The following is a 25579-nucleotide window of genomic DNA, read 5'->3' as shown; positions in this document are numbered from 1 at the left end:
TGACTAGGAATTAATTAAGAATACAAATACATTAAAAAAAAAACTTCAAATAGAATAAATTCTACTTGAAGGCAATAGTACAAGGATGGGCAGATACTAATTTTTACTCATTAGTGCCTTTTGAAGTTGAAAAGCTCTATGTGCTTGGAATGGGAGGTTATCATTGACTGACAGCTCATTTTCTCTGCAGTTTACTACTGAAAACCTGTGCCCAACAGGCAACTCTTCTACCCTTGCCCAGCACAGCACAGAGAAAGGAATTTTGAATTTTGTCCCTTGTGCTTATTTACAAATTTAGTTCACTAAAACTTCACTGATTGAAGGATCTCAATATCTCCTGATGCCTCAGACAGCTCAAGCTGCAGGTCCAAGCACTGGAGAGCAGCAGCTTTTCTTCCAGTGGCAGAAAACCCTCTTTTGAGTCTCAAGCTTCCTTTGTAATTTTGACCCTGTTACTTAAAGTCAGAATTTTAATTGCGTTTAGAGTTCTGAAAGTTCATTTAGGTGCCTGCTGGGATTATTAAATTGGCATAGGTACCTACATTTTATGGCTTTGTGGCTGTTTGTTCCACAGCTCTGAAACTGAGAAATAATTCAGGACTGCTATAAATTACAGGGAATGTATGATGCCAAATAATGTGTAAAGAGCTCTTATACTGAGGGGAAAAAACCCACTGCATAGGTTCACAACAAAGAGGGTGACTTCATTCTTGCTGGTGGAAATACATCTTCTTTGTTGGGGAAATACCCTGAAACTTAATGTCTCCACAGCCTTAATCTGATTAAAATACAGAGCTGAAAAAAATTCTGACCAAATAATGTAATGTGTTCTTTAATCCAGTGAGATTTGAAAGCCTAAGAAATAATAAATAATGATTTGCATGCTTAGTAGTTGAATGTCATAAAAGTTAACCCTGTGTAGTTTTTCAAGAGTACTTGAAATGAAATTCTGCCATCTGACACTTACACCAGAGTTCAGTGGGTCAGTTTAGCTGATGGTGAATGCAGCCTATAGAATAATATGGGATGTCACAGCATAAGAACCTTTAAAATAGAGTTGCATTAGTCTCACCTCTCCCTTTGCAATGATTCAATTTCAGAATATTTGAATGTTAAGAAAAGGTTTTTTTCTAGCTTTGTTTCAGGTTCCCAGGAGATGGTGTATTTAGTTTCCTTTTATTTGTGCTTCAGTATTTCATGTTTTACTTTATATTTGTGATAAACTACTGAAATAGTAGTTTTTGAAGGGGACCCTGTTATGCTGCTGGTGTGGGGAGAATTGCAGAAGGAAAGGGAACAAAAGGAAATGACAGGTAGAGCAGGCGAGTCCCATGGGAATTTTTTCCTTTTCTTTTGCTCGTTCACTTTTGTTTTGTGCAACAAGCAAAGTTTGGAAGAAAAAGGTGACATTGCATTTCCTTTTGTTTTTTAGAGAAAACATCAACCAGTTTGCATGCCCTAGAGTTAAATATCATTGCTGTGTCTCCCCCAGCTTCAGCTTGGGCGAGTGAGGATCCATCTAATCCAGAAGGATGCACAGAACCTTGTCAGTGTCTATTTACTCAATCAGCTAAAATTTAGGTTTATTTTCAATAACTGCTTTTACCACTGAGCGTGTATCATGCTCAGATAGGGAAGAAACCACACAGAATGTAGAAATCAAAGTCAACACAGTGAGAAAACCCCACTGGTGGGAATCTCCTCTCTTGAGAGACCTCTAAGGGTGTGTTCAGCCCCCCTGGCTGTGCCCAGGCTCTGCAGGGATGGACACAGCTGCCCAGGGGCACACGTGGCACAGCATCAGCACAGGGCCTTCAGTGCAAAACCAAAGTGATTTTCTCTGAAGCCCAAGATATTGGACATTTTTGCAGTCCCTCTTTGGTGAGGGAAGGGGTCTGGACAGAGGGGATGGGCTTGGCATGCACCGGGGGGGGGGTCGTGTGGGAGGAGAGAAAAGCTTCCCTGGAGCTGGGATAGAGCTGGGATCCACTGCCCAGGAGAGCAGGCAGCAGAGATACCCCGGGGAGTTGTGCTGGAGCAGGTTTGGAGCAGGAGCATCAGTGCATCTCTGTGCACATGAATTAACTCTGGCAGCCAGGTGCTCAATCCTTCACAAACCCAGGGCCTCCCTGAGTTTGTCTGCTTAAGCTCACTCTTGCATAGTGCTGATGGACCCAGAAGTGTATTTATATCATTGCTTACTGCCTGGAAAGCTGCAAATCAGTTCCTGATAAATATGCCATTTCCAGTAAGATTAATGCTAAATTCCTCCTTTTAGAGCAGCAATTTGCAAATTGCTAGATTAGATTTTCACATTCGAGTACTCTTTTTTCATGTCACACTTGCAGCATCTTTGTTTTTATCACCTGATGATACTGTTTGTGTTGGTATTGAACTTTGAGGCGTATTAATACAATACACATAGATTTTGGTGGCAATTTTTTATGACAACAGTTCTTATGAAATCTACTAGAAAAAAAAAAATACTGTGCAGAATAATGTAATCCATTACAGGAGGTTTGCTTTTGTTTTGAATTGGATGGAAAGCAGGTATTTGTTTTATACAAGAGAAAATAGCAATACTATGCTGCTTGGAAGGTATTTTATTGATAACTTCAGAGCTGAGATCTGAATTTTCCTATAGGCTGCCAATAATATCTAGAAAATTAGGAAATAAGTACTAGTGCATGATTATAAACCTATGTGATCATATCTCGTTACCCATCATAACTTTACCTCTTTCATTCTATTTACTGATCATTTCACAATCTTTAATCTGTGTATTCCACCTCTGTGTTAATTAGGGAAATGTTAATATTTCCAATTTTGGAAAAAATAATCTAGTTCAAGCACAGGGATGTGGTTACTGCTCTGGGGTGCTGTCAGCCAGCTCAGATGTTTTACTGTGTATCTCAAACTCAGCAGTGACCACTGAAGAACCAAAGTCCATTCCTGTTGTAAATGAAATATTGGGAGAGTTTCATAACAGGACAGTGAGTTTCAGGCTGGTTTATCACTTCCTTTTCTTTTACAGCTTCTTTTTGTGAGATCAGCTTTGTAGGCAAATGGTTGCACCTCGGATGTTTTAATTTCCATAATCACTTTCACTGGTTTACCGAATATATTCTGAAGGTAAATTGGGAGGGTGGAAGAGAGGCAAGATGAGAAGGGAGTGATATAAGCAATTATTTTTGCTTCCTCTTCCCTTCTGCCTGTGAGACTCCAGATTCCAAACCAGTGATCTCTCTGTGGCGTGTTCAGGGGTGCTGAGCTCGTGTTTGGGAGCAGAGCTGTAGGATTTGTTGATCCCTTTGTAACTGGCTGGCAAGGTGACCTAACGCTGACAATTTAGCCAAAACCAGTCCAGCCCCATAGCCCTCATTTTGTCAGGAGCACCAACCCTTGACGGTGTTTGCTCATCAGCTCCATCCCATCCCCTCCTTTGCTGAGCCCTGGGCAGGGAGGGCCTGGCAGAGCTGCCCAAGGGGCACTAATGGTCTGCGGGTGTGAAGATGCTTAACTGAGCTGTGCATTCAATTAAGGTGAGTTTCCCAGTTAACAGGCACCCTGGGAAGAAATGAGTTTCTTTCATTCTTGGGATTATGAGCACTTAATGGAGAAGACATATCAGAATTCTGCCTGTGCTGCATGAGGTAACCCTAAAATGCAGCATGGATTTTCAACTTACTCCTCTAGAAAAAAAACCCCAAAAACTTTGCCAGGTGACAAGGAGAAATCAATGCTCTTGTGAGTTCTCTTGCAGTGAGGCTCATGGAGCTAAATGTGAGGTGGCATTGCATGCGCAGTTGGATTTTACTTTATGCTTTTCTTGAGTACTGTTCCTTTGCTTGTGACTTGCCTTTTTAAAATTATAATTTAAAAATGTAACGTAAATAATATTTATGATATTTTTTCCTGTAAGACTTACAATGTGAGTGGAATATTCAAAAGATGGATGGTTCTGGCTAGAGCTGGAGGCTTGGCTCTCTGATGTGTATATGCAGTAGACTAGCTAAACTTCAGCCAGTGCCAGTGCAGTTTCAGAAAATTTGCCAGAATGGTTCTGCTTGAAACTGGTTCAGGATCTTGGACAAAGGGAATCTAGGATGAGTTTGTGCTGAACCTAAATGAGTAATAAGCACACTCAGGAGAAGCAAGGAAAACATAAATATTTCACACCAATCGTGCACTGACATTGCTGAGAAATGGGCAGGAGGTTTGTGGGGATGCAGCTTTGGTTTTGGGACTTTTGTATTGCATCTTCCATGAAGAATAGGTGGTATCTTTTTTCTTGGGTATAATCAGTGTAGTAAAAATAACTTCGAAATTTTCTTTGCCCCTTCTGATAGGAAAAAGTGAGGATATTTTGCTTCCAGTCCTGTATTGGTCAGGATCACTGTAATCATTCAGAGGGAAGAATTATTTATTGGAATATTAGAATTATTTATCAGAGGGAAGAATTATATATAGGCTCAGAAGAATTGTTCTTCTGAGCCTACTGTACATTGGTCTTTGGTGAATGGTTCATGCCATATTACTCCTTGCTTATTTACTGACCTCCTCAGTGACTCACCTTGGTTAATGAATTAGTTTCAGTTAAATTACTTTCACATTTGGATAATTTTATTTTTTACCAGCACCCAGTGCTCCATTTGATTAAATTAAATCAAGCATGTAGTCAATCACCTTTCTGCCAAAAAAAAAAAAAAAAAAAAAAAAAAAAAAAAAAAAAAAGAAAAGTAATTGGTGTGGTGGTGTGGTTTTCTATGTAGGGCTGGTTAGTGCATGTAAGGCAAAAGCAACGCTGCATCTTTAAACAAGCTTTAATAAGGGTTCTTTAACTACTGAGCCTAACTCTGAGATCTCCCCTGCTGTAAGCCATAAGTTGCTTGTAGGCTTGTTCTAGAGAGTAATAAGTATTGTTGTTTAGCAATTGTGTTGTTGAAATTCAGCTCCACTATGTCTGACAGTATTTATCTAAAATACTTTCCCTGGTGCATGCTCAAGTTCCAGTAAACCGTGTCTTATTGTGCGACCTTTTCATTTTCCAGTGAAAAGGGATCAGCTCGTCAGATAAAAGCTACAAGCTGAAGTACAGGAAAAATGCGTGCTCAGAAAATCCGAGCATGATTGAAAACAAGATGTGTTAAATCAATGCAGTTTATCGCCTGCCTATTCCTGGCAATTGCTGTTCTAAGCTCATTCTGAGCACACACTAGATGATAAAAGTATAGTGTCACAGTGCTCACTGGGGTGTGAGGGCAGGGAAACATGTTTATCAGACAGGCTGGGATGATTTTTTTTTTTTTTTTTTTTTACCCTTGATAACATTTATTGTCAACATTTTTGCAGAAAAGAAACCCCAAACCCTGAACAGTCATGGAAGCAGGTGATACATCTGCTGCTGAAATCAGAGACTACTAAAAGCTCTCAAATTATACATTTCTATTTAAATGTTACGAACTAGAAAACAACAAAGTCAACTGTTTCAATCTTAAACAATTTGCTGCATCAGCCAAAGTGTAGTCAAAAAGGTCCTTTTGCTTTTGGGTGAGTAGCCTTACTGTCAAAGCTAGTATTTAAAAATAAAGGTGTGTGAAAACTATTGTTTTCTCAAGGGATTTTAAATTAGTTATGGACAGGGATTAAAGACCTAAATTAAACCTCACAGCAGGTCAGACCCTTCCAAGAGCACCACACCTATAATATTCATTACAGCTAGGCATAATTCATCTCATTTTTATGATTCAACTCCACTTGTATTTCCCTGTGAATCTCATTTTCAGAGCTTTTGGATGTGATAGCTGGTGGTTTTCCAATTTTCTCTCTTGAAGGTTCCTTTTTTTGCTCTGACCATAGTGCGCTTGCAAGTCAGAAGTCTACAATTCTGAGAAACAGCCAAATTTAGGCTAAAAAGCTTCTGATAGGAAATCACACAGGACACTCAGTTTTTCATTTATGCATCCCCTGGTAATAATTTTTTTAAATAATCTGAAGAGATGATGAGAAATAACAAGGTTAAGAGTGAGAGAGGCAATATCAAAAGGAGATATTTCTGCATACAAACAAGTTTCAACAATGGTTTTTAATACTGTCTACTCCAAAGGACTCTGTGAAGGGTGAAAAAAGAAAAAAAACTACCTGTATGTTATCTGAAATTATCCCTAGGACGATTTTAAAGGTGTCTGCACCTACACTGTGGAATTTGAAAAGTGCATGCAAAGGAAAAAATGTTGAAAATATGCAGAATACAGAATGAAAGAAAAGGTTACATGAGGTGACAGTTTAGCATCTCCCACGCTCTGTATGGTACATCTCTGCATCTGTTTCTGAGCCAAGAGTATAAAAATAAATGCAGTGTCTTTATTTTTAAAATGTTTTAAAGTAGGTCTAAATATAGATCTTATAACTAGCCTTACACACCCATTATTGTAAATCTTGTCTTGGATGCATTTCTGTGCTTGTTGTTTATGTGTGCACATATATTTATTTATTTAAATGTGGGGACAAGCCATTGAGAACCAGCCCTTTTCAGTGAATTTTTTGCTGCCTGCTCACATGCACCTCCAGAATGTGTCTGAAAAACTGGAAAATATTCACATATAAATGCTATTTTTCCCCTTTTTATAATGACTGCCAAAGTTGCATCAATTAACCTGGACAGCCAGATGAAATAACCAACATGCATTAATTTCCTTCTGGCCCTCTCTAGGCACATCCCCAGTGAATTCCACCAGCCTGTTGTGAAATTGGGATGTTTAAATTCCAGTGCCTGAAACTGGATTCTGTTTTAGACTCCCTTAAGGCTGAATCTTCCCCATTAGACAAGAGGTCAGTGCAGTCAGAGGAGGAAGAAACCATGAAGCTCACAAATTGTTTGACTTTTTTTTCCCCCCAAGCCAGATTGCAGGTTTCTACGAGTGAACTTTCAGAGTTGATGTGTTTGGAGAAACCAACACATAATTCCTGCTAGACAGATCTCATAATCACATTCGGTAACTTCCATAAAAATATGGGACTCAAGACATGTATTCCTGGCATCTTCAGCACTTCCACTGGCTGCAGAGTGGGCTGGGTGAGAAGGGAATTGCTCCTCTGGTTCTAAGTTCCTGGAAAAAATTGTTTTCAGGAAGAAAATATCATGCTATCTATCCTGTCTGTAAAAACACTGATGAACGTGGTGGAGCTGCCTCCAACACTGGCCTATTGCATCTTTAGTTCAAGTAAAGAGCAGTCCCTGGGGAGCTCAGGAGAACTTTGTGTTGAGTTTATCATTTGACTCAGCTCTCCATTTTCCTTGTCTATTGGGGCATTATGTGGCAATAAAATGTAGGAATTACATTTTGGATATATTTATTTATAATTTAAAAAAAAATGTCATGATGTCACAGTTCGATTTTAGAAATGGAATTTCAATGCACAGAAGCATATTTAAATACCAAGACCAGAAACCCAAGGAAATTCTGGGTGAGCACTGGAAGGGCCTTTCTAGCCCAGACCTTTCTGCGCAGGCTCTGCTGTCCCACCCACTTCCATTTTCCACTTCTCGTGGGAATAAACACTCCAGGGAAAGTCAGTGGAAAGAAAACTTTAGAAAAAGCAAGACAAATTCACAACACCAACAACCAATAGCTCAAATGCTTGCATGTTTTCATTTAAGGAGCTTTAATTAGCAAAGGAAAAGTCTTTGCAGGGAGATTTGCTGAACAGACTTTTTCTCATTTGGTGACGGGGTTTTGAAGTGGGCTTTTGTCACTGTCTTTGCAGGCAGAAAGAGGCCACTGTGCATAAGAGTTGTTGGGTTTGGTGTCAAAATATTGTTTTATAGCATCATCCACTAGCACTCCTGTACTGCAGGACCTTGGTATCTGGAGTTTGACATTATTATGGTCTGTTCTGTCCTATTCCCATCTTCTGCAGTCAGTCTTTTATTTTGTTAGGGTCAGGGCATGCAGCAGAAGTCTATTGTGGCTGTGAGGTGTTGAGACACAAAACTTTTTGTGTGTTGGTCACAGAGTCACCTTTTATTCATATTCTGACAAGTTCTCTCATTGGACAGGAAGAAAAAACCCAAAACAACTGGGTAGACCCCAAAGCCTGACCACCTCTTTGACACTGCAATTCAGAACCTGTCATCAGCTGTCTAATTTTGTTGTAGAGCCAAATTTAGAAAATAAATTTTTGAAGGGACAGAGGAAGAGTCTAAAGCATCTTCTTCCATTACACTGTTCAGTGACTTTCTGGTGCTCCATGGGAGCAGACACTGTGGGATATTTAATTCCCACGTTCAGCCTTTCCCTGAGTGTTTAACTTAAAAAAAATCAAGGCCAGATTTCTCCTCTGAGACAGGGACGGTCAGACCTATGGGCCTGAGGCAAACGTCTTTGTAGCCTTCAGTCTTTTTTTTTGGCGTTATTTGAGCCTTCAGAGTCCCTTCCCTGTCCTTGCAGCCTTTTCCACTGGAAAAGCAAATGGGAAGTTCATAGGTCTAAGTGCTGCTTTCTCATTGGTTTTGGGTCAAACAGAATGAAAAAGAAACAAGGACTGAAAAATAAAAGGAGTAAATGAAACCATGACTGCATGGGAAACAAATTAACTGGATATGTTTTACATTCTGAAATATTTCCATAATGCTTCTATGTAGTGTGTGTTTATTTTTCTTTGAATAATAATGTTAAAATGTGTCTAATTCAATTACTCTCTGCATTTGCTGAATGAGTTTTCCTTGGTGAAGAGCTCTCCTACACTACCCCAAGCTACGAATTCCATATGATATTTGAACAGGTCCTTTTAATTGCTGATATTAAGTGTCGATCATTCTGCTGGGAGTTGGAAGCATGGCCAGAAAAAAAATTCCTCTCTGAGATATATCAGACAGTCATTCAATTAACAACCAAAGCTTTATTGACACAGTAGGAATTCATTATATGAAATATTAAAAAAAGCCCTCCACTGACTAGTTAAAAAAAGAGAGACTTTTAAAGATGGTGGATTGTCTGCATGTGGTTATTAAAATTATTTGTGCGGAATTTGAAATTATGGTTATGATGGAAACATTTTTTTCTCAGAGGCATGAGCAGCATTTTTGTTGAAAACATAAGCTGGACTTTGAAAAGATGACTGTAATGTACACATCCCTATTTCTACAGACATTGTGCATTTTCATGATTAAAAGCCTTAGATTTTATGAGTTATGGCTTTAGACTTGCTGCATAAGGAGCTTCATGGCTTATTCTGTTAGAGTCTAATTTGAAAGAAAGTTCTTCCTCAAGGGTTTAAGAAGTAATTCATAAAATGGTAAGAATAATAAATATTGTGCCTTAACTCATACACTAGGATAGATAGACAGATTTTGTACACCTGGGTGTAATTTTAGTTAATTCACACAAGAGACAGGCTGAAAGTTTATTGTTTGGAAGGAGAAAAATGGCTTAAATCTTGTATTTGCAAAAATGATTATATTAGCTTAAATGAAAATGCTACTCTATTAATGGCTTCAATAAGCTTTGCATTTGGAAAAGTATTTTAATAAAAAGTTACCTGAAGTTTACTGCAACTTAAAATATGTAAGTGAGGGAAAAGTACTTACCTTGATTTATATGTCTTTTGGAGGTGTAATTATTGGCTTTTTACTCACCTATGTAAAACAATGTACTTTTGTAAATGGATTTCTGGCCACTTTACTCCTTTTTTTTTTTTCCACATAAAAAATAAGCACTGTCAATCAAAGAATTTTAAGGTTTATTTCCTCTTTAGAAATGATTGATAGCCTTTTAGATTTACAAGTTGACAAGTTAAAGGGTTCTATTGGTATAATTATGTACTAAATTCACAGTCTTTCAATTTAAATGTCCTTTTAAAACCACAAGATTATCATACCTGTATTTTGAAAAGTGGGCCAGTCAGTTTGGGTTGGTATACAAATTGCTTCCATTAGCCTTGGGACCTATTTGAATTTAGTACAGTTTTTTAAAGTTAGTAGTACTTTCAATGGTACTTTTAAAATATAAGGTAATGGGAATGCATTTTAAGTACTATATGTGTTAGCTTGTTTTTAATGTAGGGATGTCAAGAACACAAATAGAGAGTTTGTATTTCTGATTGATTTTTTTTTTCCAGTCATGGAAAGAAAACTGGTATTTGAATTAAAGGACTGGGAAATGCCTTATTGTGGGTGGACTTCAGCAGCAGAGACCAGCCACACGTAGTGGGGCAGAGGAAAGCCTGGCAGGGAGGTGCTGTCCAACCTTGTACAGCTCTTCTGCCGTGCTTGGAGATGAGAATATTCCCCTTTTCTGGAGTTTTTCCACCTCCTGACGCACAACTGGTCTGGTTTAATGCTGAGGGTGGGGTTAGATATGTGAACAGATCTCTTTCATTGAGAGATGATTAATTACATTTGGGTTGTAAATGGACAAGGAACGGAGGGCTGCAATTGTCCAATCCATTGTCAGATGTCCAGGCAGCTAAAGATCCCTTTTTCTCTTTTTTCTTCTTTTTTTTTTTTTTTTCAATTTTATGTAAGATTGAAAGGTTGAAGGGTAATAGAATAATGAGTGGTATTTAACAATAGCAGTTTAGGACCCAATCCTGCAGATTGCTGTGTGCAGCCTCTCCCCACCACTAAAGAAAAGCTGAAGATGTTTGAAGCAGAAAGTTTTCACTGTCTCTCACAGTATGGTCGGTGCCTTCTGAGATTGGACCATAAAGTTAACATTTTTTTTTTTGGCCATTTAGTTCAGAAAATACTCAGAGGAAATACTCTGTGGAATTCAAATGTGTTGAACGTGTAGGAAGATATGAGAAAATGACTGCTAACTCTGGGGGGATTTCAGAACTGGCCTCCATTTATAATATTGCAGAATTTAGCAACTATTTTCCCAGAGGATCTAAAGGGAAAATGGCCATAAACTAGACTGAATTAGAGGAAAAACACATTTGGCAGAACCACACTAAAATCTTTGAACTTATTTGCAAAAGAAATGTAAATTTAAACTGTAGGGTTTTGGGGTTTTTTAATCTTCTCAGAGAACAGCTATTTTTTATAGTAAATATAAATAGCAGTCAATTAATTTATTTGAAAAATATTTAAATTAAATAGTCTTATAAGTAAACTCAGAGGTAAGGAAGCCGGGGGTTCCAAACCAAGGAATTGTGATATTTTCTGCAAAACTCCACAGCAGAGGGGTCAGCGTGGTCCAGGGTGTGAAAGGAAATGTAGGAAAAAAAGGCCCAACCATCCCAAAATCGAAAGGGGCCCAAGCAAGGGAAAATCTTTATGCTCACTCCTTCCATATAATGACCTGAATAGAAATAAAATATCACATTCAGATATTCCTGATGAAAGGAAATACCTGACAAAACCCCAAACAAACAAGGAGACTGGAGAGATGTCATGACCTCTGGGGTAGTAAAAAGCTCAGAATGTAAAATCCAGAGGGATTTCTAGGCTGGTGTTACCACAGTACAGCAAGACTAATTTCAGGATGTGGTCAGAAGGTTCCTTTCTGATGTTAGAGGAATGCTGAGGTCCTGCTGGACCACGTGCCTCTCCAAGCAGTCCCATCACATTTGTGTTTCACCATGGTGGGTAGGTCTGCATCCCTCACATCACCTTCCTCTGCCTCAGGCTGCAGCAGAATTGCTGGATTTGCTTATGGAGATGGGATATGCCAAAGGTCCAGGAGGGGATGAAAATTTGACCCTTTGCTTGCCAGCTGGACAATCTGCTGGAGAAATGTGGTTTGAAAGTAACAGTAATTTAAAGGGATTTTTTTTTTGTCGGCTTCTTATGGAATGCCAATTAATTACAAACAAGCCAGGGATTAGATATTGTTTCATGATAACATGAAGATCTTTAGGAGTATGGAAAAATGTTCACTTAAAACATGGAAATATGGACAGGTTAAGTCATGTTGAGGCTGAGAGATGGAGTTTAATGATAAATCTTTTTGCAGGGTTCGAATATTGTCATTCTAACCACATAAAAAAGTTCATAATGATCCTCATGAAGGTACATGATATATTCATAAATTAGTAAGACTTTGTGCAAGAAATAAAATTTTTTGCTATTAATGAGCTAAGACAAGAGAAGAAAAACTTCAAAGTGACTCAAAAATTTAAAAAATATAGATTTTTCTTCCTCCAAAAAAAAAGACTGAAAATACAAAAATCCACATTCAAATGGATATTTTTTTTTTCCATTTTACTCAAAAAATTCGAACAAATTGTTGTGGAATATTTCCACATCTCTATTGGTATGGGAGAGTCAAGATGTGCTGTTATTTAGAGATGCTCAAGAACACTTGACTGTTCCAGTTCACCAAAGCACTTAGGAAATTCTAAGCACATGTTGAAGTCTCACTAACATCTGAGTTTTAAAGTGATCATATGACTGGAAATATAGCTAGAAGGTCATTCAGTGCAGTCCCCTGTAATTATAGGCAATCATATAAAAAACATAATATGCTCAAATTTGCTTTGCTGAAAGCAAATGGGTTTAAGTATGTGCTTACAGATAAGCATGTGCTTAAAGGCTTGACACAATCAGAGCTTCCATTAATGCAGACAGACCAGCATTTTCATGAAGATTAAAGTGCTCCACTTTCACCATTTCTCACCTCCATTTTATGGGACAAGGACTAGGGAAAGATGAACTAAAAACACTGATTTTTTTTTTTTTTTAATTATTAAGTCTCCTGGATCAGTTTAGTGTTGATTGGAGCCTAAGCTGCTGAAGTCAGTGTCGATGAGTAAAAATTAAGACCTCTGCCAAGACAATTGCCTGTATTTTACAACAAAATTATTTGTGAACATTGCACATGGAGCATATTAAATGTATAATGAAATTTGGAACAAGAAAGGCACTGGAATAGGAGCTACTTTTGCTTTCCAATCACCTTACTCATAATATGAAAAACCCAACATGAAACACGAGATGTAAAGTATTTATCAAATAGATTTCATTGTACCTTTCAGAGACAATAATTGCTTCCTGTTTGGAAGATGGACGCAACATCCCCAATTCTTCCAGCAGCTTTGCTGGAGGAGTTGAAGTGGGAAGGTTTGCATGGAAGTCAAAGGACCAACCTCAAGCAGTGTTTGGACCAAGCCTTGAGTCAGTTCTGAGTTCAAAGGGGGTTTTGCCGTGGTCCCACGGTGCCTTTGCCTGTTGTCCCCTGAGCCCCTGCTCTGCCTTTGTCACCTCACGCTGTTGTTTGTTGTTGTTTCAGCTCTGAACGAACCCACCATTGACTATGGTTTCCAAAGGTTACAGAAGGTTATCCCCCGGCACCCCGGTGACCCCGAACGCTTGCCAAAGGTCAGCACAAAGTTTATTGTTCTGTTAAATATGGTAAAGATGGTTACTGCATGGTTTTGTCTGAAAGTGCAAGGCTCTGTAAATATGATGGTCCTGGTTTGGTACCCAACCCAGATAAGCTGAAACAGAGACATTTTCCAAGAAAGCTCAGTCAGCAACTGGAGCTTTAGGAGAAATCTGTTGTCTTCTCAATCACAGCCAACTCAAACAGCTCTGGCCTTTCTTAAACACAAATCTTTCTCTATGTTCTAAAATACGTAACAATGAACATATTTTTTGGTTACCATTTTGGGACCTGAGCAGTGTTTTCATGGAATAATGATGCTTTTTGGTTTTGATATCAGTAGCACTTTGCCAGCATAATTTTGAGAACTTCACCATTGATAAAATCAAGTTAATTGGATGTGACTCCATTGCTGCTGCATCATGTATTGATTTAGGGTAATAATGATTATATACTGTTTTATTTCAGGATTGCTGATTTAATTAGAGCATTGTGTACTGAAGTGATGTTTGTTCCCATGAAAATTAGTGAGGTTTTCTTGTTGATTTCTGTCAAGTAAAAGCTGGGAGAAAGACAGCATTTTTCAGATAGGTTTATTGTACTGGGAAAACATGGGATTGCACTCAGATCTGGTTTTACTACCTTGCAAGAATTTGCCGTGACTTTTGTGGTATACTGCAGTACAAGGTGGGGGATTTAAGTGTTGCTGGTGTCCATAGGAGCTCTGAGCAATGGTGATGATCTGGAGTCTCTGTCTGAGGCCAGCTGCCACCACATGTTTTATCTCCTGTTACTGAGCTGGGGAGTCAGAACACTCCCTGTGGAAAAGAAAATGTGAATTTGCAGACCTGAGGCACAGACAAATGAATTGTTCAGTTAATTTACATCGAGTATAGCCTTTGTGACTGGGCAATACTTGTAACCTTTCTTCTGTAGCTCCCTGTGCTGTCCACAAGCTTTCTTCAGGGATTGTTGTAGGCTTTGATTAGTTAAATTTCTAAAGTGTTTGAAAGGTGGAAAGATTTCCTGAACACTGGAACTTAATTTGTTTAATTCATTGAAAGAAATAAAAGTCAGTATGTGACTTTTTTTACAGGCTTGTTCTGTCTTTTATCTTTGCCTAGGAAGCCTGCAGGCTGTGGTTTTGGGGTCACTGATGTGTTGTCCTTCCCTCTTCCCACCAGAGAAACATGCTGTCCTGGAGAGTTACATTTACCATTGGCTCTGTTCACCCTCTGCAAGCTGTCCCTTTCCCTAATGTTTGGACAGACTTTCAGCAGGACACAGCTTTCATGGCTTGTCAAGTTTCACTCCAGAGGTGCAACCCTTTCCAAAGAAAGAGAGCATCCTTCTGTAGGGGCTTTTTTTTTTTTTTTTTTTTTTTCACCTCTATCCTGCCTCTGCTGCCAAAAATGCTTCTGGAGAAAAATAGTTTCTCAGAAAAGAAGAAGCCAGCCTTCCCTATGCACCAGGCATTTGCAAGGCCCAAAACTTGCTGCAAAACTTCCCTAAACCAAATATTCCAGCTGGCTAGTAGATGGCCATATATTTTATTTAAATCAGGAAATTAAAGTAAAATAAAACTGGGCAATTCCAAACTGAGTTATGTGGCATGGGGTTGTGGTGGAACAGGAATTAGGCTTCTTTTTGGCTCCTGGGGCACTGAGGGAGTCCTCAGCAATGCCTCTTTGTGCTGGTGTTGAAATGTGGGAATGCAGCCTCCAGGATGAGCACCCTCCTCTTTCTCATTTGGTCTGAGACTGGTACCACACATTCCTGCAGGCAGAAGGAAGCTTCTTCTAGCTCCATATCCTGACTGAAATTTATCAGGTATTTATGGATAAGGTATGAGAGTGAGGGTTAGCACTTAGTCCTCTGTCCCCTCCTCTACCCTCTTGGCTTCATGTGTTTCTTTGGAGTACCTTCTAAACTAATTTTTCAAATCTTTAAATCAAGGGAAATTATGGTTATATCTGCAGAGGTAAGATGTGATGGACTAAAAAAAGGGTCATTTCTTAAGGGTTGGACAAATTCAGCAAAGAAACTGGTAACACTGTGCAAGCTTAAAAAAAAAACAAGATGAAGAGCGGACTTTTTTTTTGGTCTTAGGATAATTCCTTCTGTGCAAGCTTGAAGGTTGGACCTCAAGTTCAAGTCTCATTAATATGCCACACACAGAGGCTGAATGCAGCAGGGGTTGGCACATGTCGACTTCTGTGTTTGAGGCACTGATGGTTCAATTCCCAGCATCACTTGCTGTCTCCAGGATCAGCATCAAGGACGTGTGCTGGTGAGCACTGCACAGTGCTCTTCCCCATGTCATTAAACCAGGAAGGGCTTTGGCACTCATCCACTGCAGACAATTCTCAGTGGCTACTTAGAGGAGTGTTGGAAGCCATATGGCTCCCACAGTGGAACCACGGGCAGAAAGGGCAAATGTTCCAGAGGAACAGAAGAGAGGAGAGCAGTGCTCAGAGCTCCAAAATCCTTCCTTCCATTTCCCCCTTTGTCTTGACAGCACATCATCACTTTCTGTTCATGAAAAGGCTTGTGCCTTTGCATTAAATAAATAAAACAAATCATATTTCTCTAATTGCTGCTAGGGTTTGTGGCCATTGTTCCATTGAAACATTACTGATGAATCAGAGATCTTTCCAGAAGTATAAGTGGTAATAATTTTTGTGTTCATAAGGGCATGCTTCCCTTCCCATGGACTGTCAAGAGCATTCTGCTCTGTGACTTATCCCTGTGGTCAAGGAGAGTTATTGAGGCCATCAAGTGAGTGTTAGCACATACTCTGCCCTCCAGAGCTGAAGGGTTAACAGGATCTCTAAAACCATTGAGGCTGTTAGAGAAGTTTGATCTCCACAAGTTTAAAAACAATATTTTCAAAAATCCTTAATATTTATGCTCAGGATGAATTTTTTTAAATGTTCCAACTACCTGCTGGAAGAAGGCAAAGAAAAAAAAGACCAATTAAAAAAAAATAACTTCCCTTTCCCAGTGCTACAGCAGACAAATTCCCATAGAGAATGACCTCCCACAGTGAGGAGAATGGGAGCACCTGGAAATGAGGGTCTTTGGACTGCTAGATTGACAGCTGATGTGTTTAAAGTAGAAATGCAATATATAGTTTCTGGAGAAAAGAGAGGGAGCTGATGTTGGCAGCTGAGCTGTGGAGCCAGTTTGAGCCACAATCCTGTTCCCTTCGTGTCTAGAGCAGGTCAGGGAAGGCAGCCAGTGGAAGAAGATGTGCATGTCTGTAGAGACACCCCCACACCCACAGGCACCAGCAGGAGAGACAAGAGGTGGTGGGATTAGCACCCAAAGCTTGGAGTGAGATCAAGTACCAGCCGTGTGCTGGGCAGTGTAGTCTTTCCTTTCTAATACAGACAGGAGGCAGATCAGAGGAAACAAGAGATCTCTGGGGATAAGAGAAAAGGAGCACTGTGATGCTAAGGTTGAGAAATGCTGTCATTGTCCTGCAGGAGCAGTCTGTGGACCCGGGAACAGCCCTGCACGTGTGTGTGCCCCACTTCCATCTGGAGTGGTTGCACACGTGCACACAAAAGCACTCGTGTTGTTGGTTCCTGTGCACACAAACTGCAGCGAGATCACCAAAGAGCTCAGATCACAGCAACATGTTGAGTCTATTAAGGTTCATTCATGTAACTACCCTGCAATCCTTAAAATAAATCCCTGGCAGACACGTTGCAATTCTGCAATTTTGTTAAAACTCCACAGCTAGAGCTGTAAAACAGCTTCAGCTGTGAGCTAGATTTGAAACACATCCATCCTAAATGATTTAATAACAACGATTCCTCTTTATATGCAATTTCCTAGATTTTATTTGCCATTTTCACCACTCCTACAACTCATCACTTGTATTTAGATTAAGCAGAAGATTGTTCACTCTGTGTTTGAGAAGCAAGTCATTGCACCAACCCCCTCTGTGATCTGACGTCCTCTCCCTCCCAGTCTGTTCCTTCAGTGCTCTCTAGGAGACCCCTTATCCCTCCTGAAAGGGACCTTTACTTCTGGTTTCTCTTCATGTAGATGAAAGTGGAGCTTCTCTCTCTAGTGCACAGGGGACTCCCTGCTGAGCTGAGAGCACAGGTAACCAGAATCCTCCTTCCCTTCAGCTCCTTTTCCCTGGTCACTCATTAAACCCCCCAAGACATAGCCCACCTCCTCGTTTAGGACACTAATAAAAGACATGTGGTTATTAGGAATCAGAGGCTGGCAAAAGCAGTTGTCTTTTTCCACATGAAATCCCACAGATCTGCCCTTTATCTGTCGTGACATGGGTATTGTTTATATTGCAAATAAAGGTTGTCTCTAAACGTGGGTGGTTGGCCCAGGCTTGCTAGCAGGGGTTAAAATAGCAATGAAGACAATGCAGCTCAGACAGACCCAATGGAAATTCCAGAAAGGACTGCCATCTACTAACTCAACATATACTATATTTTAACCAACATTAGTAGTTTTCAGCTAAGAAAACACTTTTTTTCCCCCCATCCAGCGTAACAAGAGAATAATTAGAAAACTTTTATACTGAGTGTGGGCAGGAAGGGGGAGCATGTAAAGAGGAGCTATTGGAGTTCATGTGTACAGCAAGGAGGTCATGGAATGTGCTTGGAGGGCTCTACATTCTACTGTAAAATTTACAGGAACGTGAGACCAGAGTTAAGATTGGTATTGAACCCTGAAAAGCTTGGGGTTTTTTAAGTTTCTTAACAATTTGAGCACTTAGTGGGTTGAGGAGCTTGTTTAGGGGAATTGATATTTTGTTTATCCTATAGAAAATATTCAACAAGAGAGCAACAAAGCTCCTGAGATGGTGAGGTAGCTGTGCAAGTGTCACCCTTATGGGGTGGTGGATGTCAGAGGAGTGTCTGGGAATATGCAGAGCCTGAAAGGAGAGAGCAAAGGGACAGAGGCACCACTCGCTGAAGGGCAGAGCCAGAACACAGGGCTGGCAAGGAGCCCTTTCCTTTCTGAAGGTCAGCAGTGTGCACACACATTTCACTGAGCTTTCTTTATAACTGGGTCAGCATTTACTCAGCAAATGATTAGAGCAGATGGTGTAATTTAGAATCTATGACAAAACTTTTAATAGATCAGGGCTAACATGATGACAAGGAGCTCTGCGCCGTTCTCCGCTCCCACTCTCTGCTTTGCCTTGGGGTAAAAATCATGCCTGGGATTGGATTTTCTAGTCTGCACATTCCATCTGAGCGACTCCAACCACTTGTTTGAGCATCCTGTAGGAGGGATCCTACATCCTTGTTGGTTTTAAATACAACAATTAACTGAGGATGACAGGAAGACACCAAACAGGTAAACACAGTCCCTTCGAGGAGCAGGTTTTGAAGGAAAAAGCCACAGTTTGAAGAAAGTAACAAAGGCTGCATTTGTGTATTTTGCTCCATGGAGCTGAAAATATCTAGTAAATTGATCCCGTGGGAGTAATAAATACACATTACTTTATCTTGTACTTCATGTCCTATACCCCTGAGCCTTGATAGAACAACACCACTTAATAGACTTAAAAAAAGAGTAATTACAGTCATTGGTTGTGTGATATTTCAGCCCTTCCAGCCCTGCCTGACCTTCTAATTTAGCTCACCGTGTCTAACTAATGCATTTATATTCATCTTTTATGAAGCATGTGTAGTACAAAATTGACTTTGCAGCCTTTAGCAAGCTGTCTTACCAGGTTTGGGATCTGGTTAGTACAGCGTGCTCGATAGCATATGTACATTTACAGCAGAATTTGGCATGCATATGGTTCTGATCATCTATTACTTTTTATCCTTTTGGAAATAAAATAAAAAAAAATTTTTTTCCATTTCATTCTCCCCTCCTCTTTTTTAAAGCTTTTATTCATTGCGGCATTATTTACAGCTAAACATGCAGGCAGGAAGATGCAAGCATTTTTAAAATGATTACCACTAATGTTTCTACTTGTCAGAAGTGCTTAAATTTTCCTGCACTTTGTCTAAAAACTTAGCACTTTTACCTTTTAAGAATTACAAATTTCTAAGATCTTACCGAGCTGATTTACAAACACGGCTGACAGTTTATGATGAATGATGTTACGAAATGTGCAATATGTTTCTCTGTCATTTCTATGCATGTATATATTAAGAAGAAGATTAAGAAGAGAGAGAACCCCCCTCTGAAAGAAACCCTTGAGTTAGCGAGCACACACACAAATCTCTCTCTTGTGTTTCCCCATAACTTCCCGCTCACTTCACTCATCCAGTGGAGCACAATTGTTCTCTGTGCATTTTCTCCCACCATATGGTATCCTCATTACCATACACTAAGGGTCCATATGGGGAACTTGTGAAGTGAACTGTATTCATTTTAACTGCCAGATGAGCAGCCTTTTGCTTTGCAAGCTTAGCTTAAGTCATCTGCTGTCTTTATGTTGTTATGGCAACACAGCACCAATAAAAAATTTTAATCTACTGTAAGTGTCTGGGATCACAGTATTTTAAATGCTCCCCGTAACTGTCCTCCAAGCGAGGAGCTTGTTCTCTCAGTGGGACAAAGGGTTATTGTCAACTCCAGCAGGTGGCAGTAAAGAAATTGTTGGTTTTTTTTGTGTTTTTTCCCCCTTTAACCTTTCTTAAAAATATCTATTTTCCTTTTCCCCCATATCCACTCACTCAGGAAGTCATAGGATTACACAACATGGTCAGTTCTTTACATACCAAGGATTTCTGATGTTCAGGTAGCAATTGCAGTGATACTTTTAAGTTACAGCTCAAATATTAAAGAGAGCAAAGAATGCAACTGTGGAGGCAGCTCATGCACTTTATTGAGACTCCAGGCTCAAGTATCTCTTCACCAGGGCTCTGATGCCTCCATAGCCACACTGCTATGTTCAGTTTTGGAGCTGTTTTCTAGCTTCTAGCTACATTTCCAAACTCCTGGATCAAACACAAACCTAATTAAGAATATCTTATATTAATGGAAATAGGCAGCAGCATCCTTAAACATAAATCATCTTCACCTCCACAGGCCACATGATATGTTGCATCTCTGTCTCCCTGTCTGCATCGAAAGTGAACGTTTGTAGTCTCAGTTCATCAGTTCACATTAGCCTCATGCTGAATATTTAAACACAGAACAATTTCAACACACCATGAAGAGAGACAGTGACTGCACTTTCACTTGGAACAGCACGAGCTCATCTAATAATAATTTAGTAAATCAGCCATTTAGTGGCTCAGTTGTACACTGCATTGTGCCAAATAATATTCAGTTCAACTGCATGCTGGTGAAATGGAAATTCAGACTCCAGTCATGTGGCACATTTTTTGCTCAATGGAGAGATGAAATGGAAAACCACCCTCCCAACAGACTGTTTGAATGTAGTGATTTATCAAACATATAGTAAAGTGACAATATACACAGGATTTGGTTGTATGGGGTACAATCTATTCTAATTAGGTTTTTATTTTTGTGGTTTCTCCTGTGCAGATTATTTGATAATTCAGGATTTGCATTTACCTCTTCAGTTTATTTTATATATGAGCAGGGAGCAGATCTGTGTAGTTACATCCTAGTTACAATTCTTTAAGGCCCAGTCCTCTAGGAAGCCTGGTGAGCCCTTTATTGCCTTATTTTGAACCCTGTCTCACAGGGACCACCGTGCCCCAGGAAGCAATGGGGGAACACAGCTGCTGACATGGGTGGTGCTTCATAGCATGAAAGCAAATCAGATTGATTCCTTTTCCCTTTTTAAGGCTATCAAGATTTGTAAGGAGTGGTTGTATCTTAGACTGACTGATATAACTGGAATAAAACAGGTTTTGGGTGCCTATCCTTGTGTGCTGACTGTACATTTTCTGGCCTGGATCAGTGTCTCTAATACAGGATATTACCTCACCCTACAAAACTTGCCTTGGTTCTAACCATAGCCCACTGTAATTTTAGCCAAACAGCTACACTTCAAGGCTGTCTCTGATGAAGATGGGGAAGAGAGTGTGTTTTCCTAGAAAGTATGTTGTGAAATTTAATTTGCTCCCATTAAAGCGGCGCTTTGAGATCTCTGAACGCGAGGCACTGCAGAAGTGTGAAGTAATGTCTATAATCTCACCTAGAGTCTCCATTTCTGGCCTAGTTTTAGGTGTTATGTGGTGGTTTACGTGGTGATGTAAAATCTGATTGCTGTGTATTTCTCACAACGCAGCCCAGCTGAGTGGCAGGAAAAGCATACTCCAAACCATCATGATGCCATTTAGCAGAGAGTGCTGGGAGCAATAGGATGCCTCTTGTCGTAATTCTTCTAAGAAATACAGAGCCTCACAATCTCTGCCCAGCTGCTGACGCTAGAAAACTCAAGCATTTTGGTAAAATGAATCAAGCAGTAATGTTTCTTTTATGAGATCCCCTCCCAGGAAGGGAAGGTTTGGCACCATTTGGAGATCAGGCTCGGTGATCCATCATAGCAGAGGCAGCTGTCCTGGAGTGTCTCCCAGGTCACCCGATCGAAGCGGTGGCTCTTACAACTGTATTATTGCTCATGGAACAGTAATTGAGGCACCATGGTTAAAAATTACCTGGTCTAATAGGCAGTGAACAATTTGCACTCAATACAATTATAAGCCAAATCATTCATTTCATAACACTTGGACTAATTTATTTGTTGACCTTTTAATATCCATAGCTCTTCAGTAGTATTAACTGCAACTTGGACAAAATCTCTTGTTCATTTTACATTCATTGATTTTTTTTTTTTTTTTCCATTGAGGCAATAACAGTTGCTTGAGTACAACCTTTTCTTTCTGCTGTAAAAGTCAATCATGTAACTTATGGTGATATAACTCAACTGGACTGGAATGTCTTCTAAGTACAATAGCACAATCTCAACCTACTTGTACAGACACAGAAATGCAGTTTGGATTTATTTTAAAGAATATTTTGGAATACATTTGTGACTACAGATAACAAATGATACATTTGCTGAGAGGAGAATGAAAACAAGACCCAGAAGCATTTTAAAGCAGAGAGACATATATTTAACACTTTTTTTTTTGCTATATTTTGGGCAGTCCAAGATACAGAAATGGCGAAGTTTGTTGATTTTGTTCTTTAGGATGACCTAAGTGCCTCCACTAATAACATTGGATTCATAATTTCATCTGCTCATAGCATCTTGAAGTCCAAACACTTGACAGAATAGAGGTGTCTAATTTTTTTCAAATGTGAACTTCAGACAAATGAGATGTGTTTAAAAGTATTTTTAATAAACAGGAAATAAAAAGTACTCATAATTTTATAATCTGGATTTTATTTAATTATTCAGCTGCAAACTAGCATTAGTGCTGAGGTTTTGTTGCTCAAAAATGCTACTGAAATATTGATGTATTTTGAAAAGTCAGTATTTCGAAGCAATTCTATAAAATATATTGGTGTAGTGACAATGGTAATACTTTTCCCTCAGCACTGAAAAAAGAGTCCTAGATCATGTAAAATGCTGTGCCTTCTTTTACTTTCTGGAGATGTACACAGAAATAGAGTGTTACCTCTGTGAAATGTTGGATAAATTTCTTAAATTCACAGTTATTCAACATTGATACTTGTTTTAGATAATTTCACCTGAATTATAGGATTGTAAATTAAAATAATAATACAAGAAACAAAATAACTTTGTTTCTGATAAGGAAGTTGAAGTTTTTTTAGAATATCTGATAGGAGCCAATTTGCTGAAGTTGTCTTTCTGAACCAAAGTCTCTTTGTACAATAAAATACTGTGAGTCTTTTGAACACATAAAATATGGTTGTTACACATTTGGTATTTTATGCTTCCCTAGAAATTACCACTTGTATCTGCACCTAATCTATGGTCTGTCTTTTCATTTCAATGGGGTCTGAAGTGGTCCTTGGCTGTAATGAGAATGCCCCTTTCAAGAGACTCCTTTTAATTATGCCAATGATAAAATGGAAGTGAAAGCAGTCATTTGTAGGGGTTATGACTGAGCAGTGCTTTAACTGTAACACTAAAACCCACCAACATTATTCCAGTCTCTATTTCAACATTTTTATGCATCCACTCTCCACAGAACAGAGCGGAATATTATTGTAGGTCAGAATTTCAATATGTCTTATTTTTCAGTTTTCTCCTGCTATTAAAAGTAACCTGAACTCTCAATTTCTGATTGCTCAGGCTTCCCACCTGGAGCATCCAATCCAGGAAAGTGACAGTTTCACAGATCTTAATGATAGACTGGGTTTTTTGTTTGGTTTGGTTTAGTTTGTTGGGTTTTTTCTTCCTCCTTCATCAAAAGAAAACATGAGTGGCTCTTTAATTCAATGTGATTGAACAATCGAGGTTTTTTTATAATATAAAAGAGCTGATTTGGTATATTTAGATATTTATATGGGCAAATTAATAAGACAAACTGAAAATAAAATGGACAAAACACATATCTACAATTAATACTTTAATTACTATGCAGCTCATCTGATTTACCTCAGCAGGATTTTGGCCATGCATTACCAAGCATATTACTCTATAGATATAAATGCAGCCAAGTGAATTAAGCCAATACAGTCCAGTTTGACCTAATGTGAGATCAATTTAAAAGTGTTATGACTTGATCTGTGTTTGGAAAGTCTTTGTGTATACAAATTATAGAAATAGATATCAGCCTGTCCATTTGCCGGGGAAAGTTCTTCACTCTTACAAATACATAATTTGTTATCTGCATTGTGCCATACATAAAATCATAAGCCACAGATAATCTTTTTAATCCTCAGTATTCTAGGGAATTTTTCTAATGGATACAATAATATGATCCATAGAATAAAGCTTCTAAAACAGCCTGAGCAGTATCTTCGAATGACAGTGTCAGAATTCAGTGTCTCTGTTAATTTTTCCATATTCTGTGAAAGGCTACCTAAGTCAAGACCCCTCAAATCATTCAAAACCTTCTTCCATAAGGGAATGTTTACAACTTCCCAAAAAGATATGAGTGCAATATAGTCAGAATATTTTGAGCAATAACTCTTTTTTTCCCCCTTTTTTTTTTTCTCCCAAGAAAGAGGAATGTTAATACCAGCAAGAGGAAGGACTATCAGAAAATCTTATATATACAAAACCAAAAAAATAAAATCCCCCAAATCTAAAAACTCCTTAATCTCACTAATGAACATATGCTCTAAAGTACTGTAGATGCTCATACAAATAGTTTGGAGATAATTTTCAAAAAATAAATGCCCGAGTCTCCTACCCAAAATTGCCCTGGGGCTAATAGTGTAGGTGAATAAGGAAAATTGAGAAGGAAAAATGTGCTTTTAGGTCATTGTGACAAACCTTTGAGGTCAGATCAAAGAAAAGCGTCTAATGTTGTCATTTGTTTGCTCATATGGATAAATCAGGAATATATTTTTTTGCAGCCTAGATAGAGGGGAATAGTGTGAGTCACTGTAACCTGGTGGGATGGAGGGATTTCCATAAAGGAAGTTGACAAAGGATTTTTTGTTAGTCACTAAATTATGTGGACTTACCCATTTATGCATCTATTAGATTGTCTCTGGGTGATTCACTGGATGTGACAAACTGGCCACAGTGACAAACTGACCATAGCATGAATGATGGGATGGCATAAAAGGACTGTATGCAGGAGAACTGGTGTTTCCATGCTGCAAATCCCTCAGGTTTTTCTAAAGCTGTAAAATGTTTCCTCTCCTGGTTTAGCTGTTCCAGGCTGAGATGATCTGTCATTAGACCCTCAATCTGTGGGAAATGCTGTAGGGGAGGCCAGAGAATTGCCCCAGTGTTGGCTCCTGAAGGGACGTGTCTGTGAGTCCCAAACATGAGTGACACCTGCCAGCTCTCAGCTGCTGTGAACAGATACAAGGGTTCAGTGCACTGATATCCACCAGCCCTGCACTGGCTCCATGAAAGGCAGATTGGCTTCATGAGGTAAAATCTGACAGCTCTGAAGGGTTCCTGCGTGTGGCTGTAAATGCCTTTTCCTGGTAAACAGAGGGGTCGGGGCAAGACATGCTAGGAACTTAGGAGAAGCAAAGTTTCCAGCTATCAGAGGGACTTGGATGTGAGTCATGACATCAATGTTGTCCCTAAAGTCCCTAAAGGAGATTATTTAAGTCCCAGCAGAGTGATTTTAATTCTGCATATCTGCCCTCTTATACCCACTCTTCTCCCTTTGTTTAGAGACCCAGCATTAGCAGACAAGTCCAGAACTTTTATCAACAAAACCCTCTAAATTACT

General features: G+C 39.2%; 1 protein-coding gene across 9 annotated transcripts in view; it reads left to right on the top strand.

The window, feature by feature from the left end:
* Positions 1–25579, top strand: part of EBF1 (EBF transcription factor 1) — a 269110-nt gene that overhangs the window by 225073 nt on the left and 18458 nt on the right. For all 9 annotated transcript variants that reach the window (XM_032750927.3, XM_030284314.4, XM_030284316.4 and 6 more), the window contains exon 11: positions 13233–13321. In XM_032750927.3, the coding sequence (XP_032606818.1) occupies positions 13233–13321 (89 nt within the window). The remainder of the gene's footprint in view (positions 1–13232; positions 13322–25579) is intronic.

The sequence above is a fragment of the Taeniopygia guttata genome, chromosome 13, assembly GCF_048771995.1.
Source record: "Taeniopygia guttata chromosome 13, bTaeGut7.mat, whole genome shotgun sequence".
Taxonomy (NCBI): domain Eukaryota; kingdom Metazoa; phylum Chordata; class Aves; order Passeriformes; family Estrildidae; genus Taeniopygia; species Taeniopygia guttata.
The sequence above is the reverse complement of the archived record's forward strand: the minus strand, read 5'-3'. Positions and strand labels throughout refer to the sequence as shown.